Genomic DNA, 11,920 nt, shown 5'->3' with positions numbered 1-11,920 from the left:
GGAGAGAGTTTTGGTCAGTACAGTTGCAACATCAGAACCATTTTGGGTGAAGCTCAGTTGAGGGATTCAGTGAAGAGTCAGCCATTGTTGTGGTGGTACAGGTTTGTGAACACAGCTGAGTGCAGAGCCTCATTGTGTATTTGTTTCCTGGGTAAGATGACAAATTAAACAGGGCATCTTTGATATGAAAATTCATTAGGTTTTATAGTAAACAGACACATTAATTTTCGAGATGATATTTTCACACAAGAAATTCTACAAATAGTACATTTATTTAAATGACACAAAGCAATTTTTGGCTCATTAAGATAATAATCCTGTAGATTTATACAGTGAAAACAAAGAAAATTTTCCTTTGAATCAAGTTGAAATCAAACTAACCTCTGATTAGTCACCATGATTGTGTTAGAGTTTGGGCGTAGCCTCTCCCTTTCCTTGTGTTTTCCTGTTTTCCCCTCCCTATTGTGTCATGTTTGTCTCAGTCTGTCTGTGTTGCTGGGCGTGGACTCTGGGTTCCCTCCTCCTGCCTGCCATCTGATCTCCTGCAGCTGCTGGTTCTCCTCACCTGCACCTAATCTCCAATCAAGCCCTGCAGTGTATATAACCTTGGTTCAGACCTCCAGACTCCGCCAGATCGTTCAGTTTCCGTTGCGGTACAGACGTCTAGGTCTCCTTTCCTAAGACTATTTGGATCATTTGTATTTCTGGTGTTTTTTTTTTCCTGGACAACCAGTTTACCTGTTTTTTTTCTCTGTGCCTCAGATCCACCACGCCAGCTCCACCACTATACAAGACTCGACCTGCCTCACTTCTGTCTTCAGCAGCCAATTTGGTTTCTCCTCCTTCAACTCCACCGCCTGCCCTGCTCCGCCGAACCCAACCTCCTCAGCCTGTCCACTCCAGCCAAGCCTTCAACCAACTTTCCTTTTTTGTCCAAAAATAAACTGTCTAGACTGTTCAGTCTTCTGGTGGTGTCTGCTTTTGGGTCCTAATATTGAACTGCCCTAACAGATTGCATGTTTAAATGGTGCAGTGTGCACCACAGTCTCTCCTTAACTGTTGAGTAATTCTAACGAGCGATGTGGAGGAGGATTTCTTGGTTAATCTTCATATTTCTGAAGTAATGATGTTAAAAAAATATGGGAGTGAACACAACCTTACACAATATACATACTGAATGAGGAAGTTGCGTGACCAGCCTGACCTTCTTGTTCTTCTGGGATTAAACAAGCTCTCAGACCCAAAATGCACATTTCACCTGCACATATCATTTACTTATAGAGTTAATATGGCTGAATTATTAGCAAACAGCTGCCTACTTATACATCCAGCAGACATAAACAATATGTTTTGTTTCTGGCCACCTGATGGTTAGAAGTTCAATATTCACTCTCTTTTTAGCTCTGTTTTGGTCCTTACCTACTCCTGAAGGAAATACAGTCTCTCTGTCATTAGCTGCTCAATGTTCCACGATGTTCATCAGATAGTCAGTAACTTTGTCTACATGCTGTTTGGTGCTGAACAGGTAGTGAACTTGAATTGGGGAATAATTCACAAAGGATGAGCAACACTAACCACACCTCCACCTCCACCCAAAATGTCATCAGAGCCCACTACCAGCTCCAGAGGCAGTCACACAGTTTAATATATGTGATAACCAGCTGAAATTAAACACTTGAGACATGTAGAAGCAGACAGTCGACTCCTCTGTTAACCTCAACAGACCTTGTGACAATGGCTGTGGGTATGGGAGAATGGAGTGAGACAATGGACGTCACTGAGGAAACTCAGAAGATTTGTGATCAGGTGAGTTTCAGTCTACCTTTATTCTTCACAACCTCCACACACAACTCTCTGGTCTGTATTTCAGTCTGGATTTACATCATGTTTTATTCCATTCACACACAGGTGAAGGACGAAGTGGAGAAAAAGACAGGCGAGAACTATGGGGTATACACAGCAGTGAAATACTGTGAGATTGTTGATGAACAAAGCTTCCTTTTCAAGGTAATGATTAATGCGAAATTTTATTTTTTTTTCATTATTTTTTTTTTCTTATTTAAATAAAAATTAAAATTAAATAAAACAACACCAAAAGTGTAGTTATATACAGTGAGGCAGGCAATGTTAAACCAAAATGGTAAACCAAAATTAACCTTAATCGATCCAAGGTTTTTTCTTTTCCTTTCTTTCCCCTTCTCCCTTTCTTTTCTTTCCCCTTTGTTCCCCTTCCCCCCTTCTCTCTTCCCTTTCCTTTATCCTTGTTCCATCTCTCTATAAACACAAGTTCAATATTGGGCATCAAATAGTCAACCTAATTTGAAAAAAGAAAAAACCACAAAACCATATTAGTTCATGAAGCAAATAAATCATTAAATAAATAAATACATAAGGAGGGCATTTTTTATATTCAACCTTATTTTTCCCTTCCCCCCTTTTTTTCTCTTTTTCTTCTCCTCTTTCCCCCCTTCTCTTTTCTTTCCTCTTTTTTCTCCTTTCTTCCTTTTTCACTTTGACCCTAAGGCTAGAGCAATTAATTTACCAAAATAATAATAATAAACACATAAAAAACCTTTAAATAAATAAATGACCACAATACAAAAAAAATCATGAACTTTCTTTGCTTCAACACAACATAAAAAAGAAACATTCACCATTATCATAAATATCAGATCAGAATAATTCTGAATTTCATAATAGTACATTACTAGGGTATCGTACATCCGACATCAGTTGCATACATAAGTAAACGGAGAGTACAAAACAACCTCACACACGAGGGGTAAGAGGAAGGAAAAACAAAATATCATAATTTCATAAAGTTTCTTTCCATAGACAAAACATGTAAACAATGCATACCACCACTATATAAATATAGCAGGAAAGGGTCAGATTGATAAATTAAATAATCTATTATAGGTTTCCATCTTCTTAAAAACATATCAAACTTTAACTGTATTTTAGCTGTTATTTTTTCCATGGAGTCACAATCTTTTTATGCCATTGTTGTATTGTGGGCGGGAGGGGGTTACTCCAAGACAAGGTGATCATCTTCCTTGCAATCAGTAGAAGTGTATACAACATTTTTTTTTATTATTTATTATCCACCAGCCCCGCCGGAGTCAAACCTATAATATAAAACCTAGGGTCCACGGACAAGTCAATACCTAAGATAGATAATATTTCTGTATGAATACTAATATGATTTCAATTTTGGACATTTCCAGAAAATATGTGCATGATCTCCAACTTGTTTGCAATCCCTCCAGCACAGATTCGTTGTTCTTTGATCATATTTAGAGACAATACGAGGGGTTCTAAAAAGTCTTATTATCATTTTCCAACTAAATTCTTTCCAGGCTGGACTATTGAGGATTTTATGCGCTCATTCGCACACCTCCTCCCAGTCCTCATCTTCAATAATCACATTTAGCTCCAACTGAAAAAGCAGCCATGCTCACTGGCCTTCATCAGGCCCTGATGTCCTGATGAAGGCCAGTGAGCATGGCCGAAACATGTTGGTGATTTTAATGTTCATCATGAACTAGCCATTTAATAAAGGCCTTTTAACTTTTGCACCAGAGAAGAGTTGCCTTGGATTTTGTTTTTTTCAAGATGTACTACACTTCCTGACCAAAGAGCACCTACCTGGATACCATGATACTGCAACCTACATGAGCACTTCATCTGCTGTTGTCTTCAAGTCCCATTTCAATGTATTCCCTGCTATGAGAGATTGCAGACTTTTATACATCTGTGAGACTCTTTTTGTATTATCCTTCTCTACAGTGGCATTGATTAATATTGACTCCAGTGGAGATGGTGGTTGTTTAAAAAATTCAATTTTTTTTATCATTTTCTCGACTTAAAATTATCCTCTCTTGTCTTGCAGGTTCATGATGGAGGAGAGGACTATATTCATCTGAGTGTCTTCCGAATACCTCTGCTTGTACACGGTGCGCCGGACCCAAAGGAAATATTGTGCGGTGTCGAGCAGCACAAAACCAAAGACGACCCCCTCGTACCTTTCACCAACTGATCACACAACCTGTTTCAATAGTTAAACACTTACAGGCTGCAGTCTCATGTTAAAATGCTCTGCTTCTTTATTCTGAAATGACCTGACACTGATTTTAAATGTATTAACACACGGAGATAAAGATATTTGGTGTTGGGAAACAGCGGGTTTAATACACTGCCTTCTTATGGATTAATATAGATTAAAGCATTAAAAAACCTTTATATATTTCTTGTTCTTCTTATGTGCAGCATTTTCTTTTCTTTGTGAAGTATGATTTCTAAAATAGACGTTGGCTTGGCTGGAAGAAATGGTTACAAATAAATTAGAAAAGGTAAATAAATTTCTTTGGTTTACAAAAAAACGTTAACATGGAGATATAGATTTTTTCAGAACTTTCAAGAAGTCATGATTCAGATCGCTGCAGTAGATTAAAGTGGCCTGCTTATGGAAAGTATTGAATTCATCCAATAAGTTTCAAAACCAGACAAAGTGGAATAAGTCAAATCTGATTGATTCTTGGTGAAAGCTTGTGTGGCTGTTAAAACCTTCAAACTGTAAATCATACCTATATCACGTATTCATTTTAAAGCGTGACCACACAGCCTGAAAACACTGCTTTGAATCTCAGAAGTGATGAAGTTTCTGTTTCTGGAACGTACAAGACAAAGTTCAACACATTTATCAACACAAAGGTTCACAGTGTTTCCAAATCTTACTCTGACCACTCTAAGACACAAAAAAATCTGCAGGGCTATTTCATTTCTTACTTAACCTGTATAGATTTATAGGCCGGCCTCTGAACACTAGAGGGAGTGTGAGCGCTGTCTGTTATTACAGTAAGGACTGCTGTTAGGTGATCATTTGGCAAGATAAACTCTTGCACAGAAACACTAAGAACAGCCCAGATGCAGGGGACCTAGTGTTCAAAGATTGTTTTATATATTTATTTAGGTTTTAAAATCACTCTCAAACCACACAGAAAAAGATGGCACTGAAGTCCAGAGTCTCAGGTAAAACAAAAAAAAATAAAAAAAGAGTAATCTATATCATGTTATATGTCAGTGGTAATAGCAGGTCATTTCATTGTTTCAGGGCTACACATCAGAGCTGTTAACAAACAGAGAAATCATAGCAACACTAAACACATGATGTCAGCAGGATTTTAACCGATGTAAAGTTTATTTTAGTCCGCAGTGATAGTGCTGCTTTTTTACACCCTGATTCCATCACTGCAGCTCAAAATAGTCAGGACTGAGTGGGCCTTCCTAAGCGTTATGATCATGTACAAGCAGTGATTTAATAGGTTTTCAGTCTCCAGGAGCCTCAACAGGTCATTTGAGTGGGTCCCAGGGAAATTCAGTGGGTCCCCAATAAATAATCTTGTATTTGATGTTATATGGATCTAATTATGGTTATATTCATGTATGATGGAAAACGTATCTGAAATTTAAATATAAAATCCTAAACCTTAAAACTTAATATAATTCAATCTACAGAACCACAGACTGTATATGTACCTTTACATACGATCTATGAAAACATATAAATGTCATATCTGGAGTTAAGTATGGAGAGGGCCAAAGTCATCTACATGTTCAGGTAGGCCTAAATCAAATGTTAGGCGCTATGATTTTGATTTGATGTGAAACCCATAAAAAAATAAAAATAAAAATAAACTACTGGATAAATTTAATAGTTTAAGATTTTGAGAGACAAATTGTCTTTCTTTATGCAAAGTGTTTTTATGTTTTCCTTAAAGCTTGTTGAGACTTTTCTTTCTTTCTTTTTTCCAATCTTTTAATTTATTTCATTTTATTTTTTTTTATAAAGCATCTCCTGTTTGAAACATATTAAACGCTGCTGTGTAGCATTCATTATTAAACCATGTGACCATGTACAAGGGGAGATACAGTAGAATTATTGGTAAAATAGCTTCAGTCCACTATAATCGTCTACACCATCCAGACCTTGTTCAGACATTTGCTGGATTTAAATCTTTGAGTTTTTCTGAGCTCGTCAACATGTTTAACTGTGATTGGCACAGCTGTTTCATATGGGTTAGGGTTTCATATTAGGTGCTACATCTAAATGTTAAATGTTAAATCTAAATCTAAATGTTAAATCTACATGTTAAATGTTAAATCTAAATGTGCTTGGTGAAACTAAATATTTAGCTAATATATGCACACTGCCGGTCACTGGAAGTGCCAAAATAAATCAGAGAAAATGAACACTTGAACATACATCAGCGTGATATAGATATGACATTTAACATTTAAATTAAACATTTAGATTTAGATTTAAAATTTAGATTTAACATTTAGATTTAGATTTAACAGTTAGATTTAGATTTAACATTTAGATTTAGGTTTAACAGTTAGATTTAACATTTAACATTTAGATTTAGATTTAACGTTTAGATTTAGATTTAACATTTAATATTTAGATTTAACTGTGACATTATGTTTAACATATTTAAAATAATGCTGTAAAAGTGACTTTAAAAACTTCACACCATGTTTTTAAATGTTGCTTGAGGCTAAATGTGGCAAAAATGTTGCTGTTAATTTCAGTGCGAGCCACTTTACAAATGGCACCCCATAGTTTCAGAGCCATGAGACAAGTGATGTGATTTACTGACTGAGAGAGTACGTCATAGTTACCACACACCTGCTGATGTAGGATATATTCACCTTTCACCACATCCTTTTGCACATTGCGCTGCTGAACATACACAAACCAAAATAGTGCCTCTATATTTCTGATTTCAACTGAGGGTGAAAAACAGTAAATTGCAGGCGCAATGCATGCTTTCATTTATCATTTTCTATTTTTTTTTTTTGTAACAATTTTTCCCATCCAAGATGACATCTATTTAGAACCAAATAGAACCTGTACAAAATAGCAAATGCTGCATGTAAGAACCACAAGAAATATATTTTAATGATTTAATCTTTATTATTTTTGTAGAGGGCAGTGCATTCATCTTGCTGCTTCCCAACGCCAAATATCTTTCTCTCTGTGTGTTAATACATTTAAAATCAGCGGCAAATCATTTCAGAATAAAGAAGCAGAGCACTTTAACATGAGACTGCAGCCTGTAAGTGTTTAACTATTGAAACAGGCTGTGTGATCAGTTGGTGCTGCTCTACACCACGCAAAACAACCGCTCCTCCTTCACCCGGAAGTTTGTGATAGACGCTCAGATGATCGTAGTCCTTTTCCAACCTACAGGAAAAGAGAGGAAAATTGTGCATCTAAACAAATACATTCATCTGGATCTTGTGATACTGAACAGTGAAGAGCTTCTACCATCAAGGATGTTTAACTGGTGTTTACTGTCCTGCCATGACATTGATTTTAAGTATTTACCTTGATGAGGAAGTTTCATCCTTTCACATGCTGAGCCCTGTATTCAACTGCTGTGTATACCCTGTAGTTCTCGCCTGTCTGTTTCTCCACTTGGCCCTTCACCTGTGTGTAAATGGAATAAAACATGATGCAGATGCTTTTATGCAGCAGCACCTGAGGCACACACACCTGTTCACACCTGTACAAAAATATCATAAACTCACTCCTTGAGTAGGCACAAAAGGCATGTTATTATGTAATGAGGTGTAAATACAGCAGAGCAAAATCACGTTACTATATGAACATTTTAAAGTGATCATATAAACTAGATGGTACAATGTGGTGTTTTAATCAGTGCAGTATTTTCAGCTCATTGTAAGTTACTAAACTGCAGCACAGATGTTGTAATATTATATATTATTATGGCTTAAAATGATAAACTAGTGTTCAGATTGTTTATGAATCAGTAGGCATATATTTGACATTTCTATATTGTGTTTATGAACAATATTATTGATTATATTATTCAGTGACTGGGGAAGAGGCCTCTGGCTGCAACATTCAAACAACTGAACAAGTTTTAAATGTCTTGTGCATGATTTTATACACATTTTCCCAAATTCAGCCTGACATATTTAGAAACTCTGGGATCTCTACTGGAAGTTTAAATAAAGTTCTGTTGGTTTGAATAATGTTTAACTGCACAGCATGAGTTTGTAAAGACTCCATGACCATAGAAGAGGTTAATAACACTGAGTTGTTTCCCTGTAAGATATGATGTCGTAGATCCTCTGATTTTCCACACCTATAATATAAAGCAGATTGAAACAGCTTCAGACAGGATGGCGTTATCATATGACCATCAAATAATCAAGGTCATGGAGCAGTTATTGAGCTGGCACAGAATCTAACAGTAATGATTTGATTTGTTTGACTTCCTTCTTCTCTAGAAACATATTTGTCCAAGCCTTATGGTCACCATGTGCTTTTTTTAAATCAGAAACATTGTGTCTGTGGTAAGGTTTGTGTGAACTACTGGGATTTATTTACCTAATTTACAATATATTTGTAACCATTTCTTCCAGCCAAGAGGACAATTCTAGAAATCAGACTTCACAAAGAAAAGCAAATGCTGCACATAAGAACCACAAGAAATACACAGATTTTTTAATGTTTCAATCTTTATCATTTCTTTAGAAGGCAGTGCATTTACCTGCTGCGTCCCAACATCAAATATCTTTATCTCTGTGTGTTAATACATTTAAAATCAAAGTCAAATCATTTCAGAATAAAGAAGCAGAGCAGTTTAACATGAGACTGCAGCCTGTAAGTGTTTAACTGTTGAAACAGGTTGTGTGATCAGTCGGTGAAAGGTACGAAGGGGTCGTCTTTGGTTTTGTGCTGCTCTACACCGCTCAGTGATGGAGGAGATGGGAACTGTGATCCAGTTACTTGGTTGACACTCAGATGATCGTAGTCCTCTCCAACATCAACCTGCACAAAAAACAGAGAAACATTGTGTCATGATAATGTTTGTTTTGGTGTTTGGTTTTGTGTTTTGGGATGTTTTTTCTTTTTCCCCCTCCCTTTTCTCTCCCTGGCAGTGTGTGTGCAGCTGAGGGTGTGGCTGGCTGGCTCTTCATAATGAGGCACACCTGGTGTTCATTCAGTAATCACTCCTGCAATAAAGCCTGGTCAAGACGTCACTCCTGTGCCAGATTATCCCGACTCAGTCGCTAACGTAGTGGCTCCAGTCTTTTGTGAAAAAGTGAATTTCGTGTTATTTCGTCACTCTTAAGCGTTCTTTGTTTTTGTGCAGCTGCCGCTGTACCTCCTGCCGTACCTGATTGCAGCTTCCAGTGCTTCCGTGTCTCCGCATGCTGAGTCCATTCCAGCAACGCCAGCCAGCCCTCCGCTGCCTCCATTTGGCCCTTTTTCTGATTTTTGAACTTAGTGTTTTTTTCAATAAACACTTTGAACTGTTTTTCTGCGTCCGTCTCTGCATTTTGGGGTCCAAACACAAACCAAATCATAACAGAATAATCTGGCCAAGACATGGACCCCGCGGAGACAGACAGATTACGACAGGCTCTATCAACTCAAGGCCCTCGTGTTGGCCAACACGAACAAGTTATCCATGAAATTATGGACACTCTAAAGAACCTCTCCACCAGTGTTACTCAGCTCGGTGGTCACTTGGATCAAGTCGTCACCCAGATCTCCAGTTTGGCTTCTCCAGGGGATCCACAAGCCTTTTCAGCTCCTGCTGCGGTTCCTTCAGCCTCCCCACCCGGTCTTTCCCGTGAACCCTACATCCCCACTCCAGTCAGATATTCAGGTGAGCTAGGGACATGTAGTCAGTTTTTGCACCAGTGTTCTCTAGTGTTTGATCAGCAACCCCAGACTTATTCTACTGAGAAATCTAAAATAGCCTTCGTCATGAGTTTGCTGTCCGCCCGGGCTTCCTCTTGGGCTTTAGCTATCTCTGCCAACGATTCCGCTGTTACTCAGTCTTATCACTCCTTTGTCACTGAGATGCGCAAGGTGTTTGATCACCCGGTTCAGGGTAAAGAAGCCGGTAATCGGCTCCTTTCCCTCCGCCAGGGTGTCACTCCAGTCTCCCAATATGCCATCGATTTCCGCATTTTAGCAGCCGAGAGCGGGTGGGATGAGATCGCTTTACAGAGCGCTTTCCTTAAGGGGTTAGCTGACAATGTTAAGGACGAACTAGCTGCATGAGATGAGACCCAGTCTCTAGATGTACTGATTTCTTTAGCCATCCGACTAGATAACCGGCTACGAGACAGACGTAGGGAGAGAGTAGGGAGACAGGGTGTCCCCCTCTCCGCTGCTCAGACCAACTCACCGTCTTCTGCTGCCCCCTTCTGTGCCTCCCGTGACATCACTCCAGTCCCAGCGCCAGCTCCAGGTCCAAGTTTTTCCTCCTCCCACTGCATTGAGGACTGTTACGACCGGCCTAGGGGAACCAGTACATAACATGAAAGGATGCTCCCCTCTTTCCCCAGTCCCAAGGACAACCAATGCCACACAGCTGCAGTCCAACAAAAGATAATTTATTTAACACTCAACAAGAAAGGTAGCAATAAGCTTCAGGGTGGGCGTGGCCCAAAACAACAAACAAAACAATCCACTCTCCAAAACTAACTTACCTACCCAAAAGTAAAGAAAATGAAAATACAGGTCACTCACCTGACTCCCTATAAATAAACAGGAGAAAAAGGATGAACAGAAAGGGCTACCCACCCCTACGGCTACCTGGACTGCTGGACTAATATCACAATTAACTCATTTTTAACACAGTACAACAAAGCATGGTGCAGTTGGGAGTAGGGCCAAGAGAAGAGGGAGAACAGCTCAAGCAGCGGCCATTTTATACCAGCTCCACCAATCTCCAACCACCAATCAGCAGCCAGCACCTGGAGAGAGAGAAACACACTAAGGGTGGCAGCACCACCCTCAGGCAGGGAGGAACAACAGAACAGCAGAATCACAAATAAATGACCCAGGGTCATAACAGGAGCCCATGCAGTTGGGGAGGATGAGACTGTCACAAGCAGAACGGGAACGCAGAGTCAGGCACCGGCTCTGCATTTACTGCGGTCAGCCCGGCCATTTCCTCGCATCCTGCCCCCAGCTGCCAAAACAGCTGGCTCATCAGCCACCGGGGGGGCACTGATGAGCCGTACCACTTCTTCCACCACACCCTCCACTCAGATTCAGCTGCAAGGTATGCTCAGGTTTCCTCAGAACTCTGTACCTCTGCAAGTTTTAGTCGATTGTGGAGCAGATGACAATTTTATTGACTTTGAACTGTGTACCCAAGCTAATTTGCCCACAGAGACTCTCCCTGAGCCAAAGAAGGTTTTTGCCTTAAATGGACAGTTACTGGCTCGTGTCACTCATCGTACTGCTCCCCTGTCCCTCCAGCTGTCAGGTAACCACCATGAAATCATTTCTCTATTTGTCATTCCCTCACCTACATCTCCTTTAGTCCTCGGTCTCCCCTGGCTCAAGTTACACAACCCCCATATTGACTGGTCCACATCATCCATCACCAGTTGGAGTACATTCTGCCACTCTCACTGTTTACACTCAGCTACCCCCTCAAGTGACCTTTCACGTCCTGTGCCACCAAAACCTATAGACTTGTCTAACATTCCCTCAGTTTATCACGACCTCCAGGAGGTTTTCAGCAAAGACCGAGCCCTCTCTCTACCTCCACATCGACCATATGATTGCTCCATTGAGTTACTCCCTGGCTCCCCCCTTCCATCCAAAAAACTTTACAATTTATCCAAGCCTGAAAAGGAATCCATGGAGCAGTACATCACAGACTCTCTAGCTGCAGGTCTCATCCGTCCTTCCTCCTCACCTGTTGGAGCAGGTTTTTTCTTCGTCGACAAGAGGGACAAAACTTTGCGTCCTTGCATAGACTTCAGAGGGCTCAGTGATACCACAGTCAAGAATAAGTACCCATTTCCACTTATAGATTCCGCTTTTGGTCCCCTGCATCAGTCCACCATTTTT

The 11,920-nt window shown here is 39.7% G+C and overlaps 2 protein-coding genes across 3 annotated transcripts in view; one reads left to right on the top strand and one right to left on the bottom strand.

Moving 5' to 3' along the window:
• The window catches only part of LOC117264478 (cystatin-A3-like), a 28,763-nt gene that overhangs the window by 13,848 nt on the left and 2,995 nt on the right, over positions 1-11,920 (bottom strand). Inside the window, exon 3 of the mRNA XM_078162670.1 lies at positions 8,844-8,866. Within this exon, the coding sequence (XP_078018796.1) occupies positions 8,844-8,866 (23 nt within the window). The remainder of the gene's footprint in view (positions 1-8,843; positions 8,867-11,920) is intronic.
• LOC117264473 (cystatin-A3-like) overlaps positions 994-11,920 on the top strand; it is a 28,293-nt gene continuing 17,366 nt past the window's right edge. Inside the window, exons 1-3 of one of the 2 annotated variants that reach the window (XM_078162671.1) lie at positions 994-1,806; positions 1,909-2,007; positions 3,893-4,249. In XM_078162671.1, the coding sequence (XP_078018797.1) occupies positions 1,735-1,806; positions 1,909-2,007; positions 3,893-4,039 (318 nt within the window). In that variant the 5' untranslated portion in view covers positions 994-1,734 and the 3' untranslated portion in view covers positions 4,040-4,249. Of the gene's footprint in view, positions 1,807-1,908; positions 2,008-3,892; positions 4,250-11,920 lie in introns of those variants that run through there. The other variant, XM_033638433.2, reaches the window with a different exon arrangement.

The sequence above is a fragment of the Epinephelus lanceolatus genome, chromosome 20 (assembly GCF_041903045.1).
Source record: "Epinephelus lanceolatus isolate andai-2023 chromosome 20, ASM4190304v1, whole genome shotgun sequence".
Lineage (NCBI taxonomy): Eukaryota > Metazoa > Chordata > Actinopteri > Perciformes > Serranidae > Epinephelus > Epinephelus lanceolatus.
The sequence above is the reverse complement of the archived record's forward strand: the minus strand, read 5'-3'. Positions and strand labels throughout refer to the sequence as shown.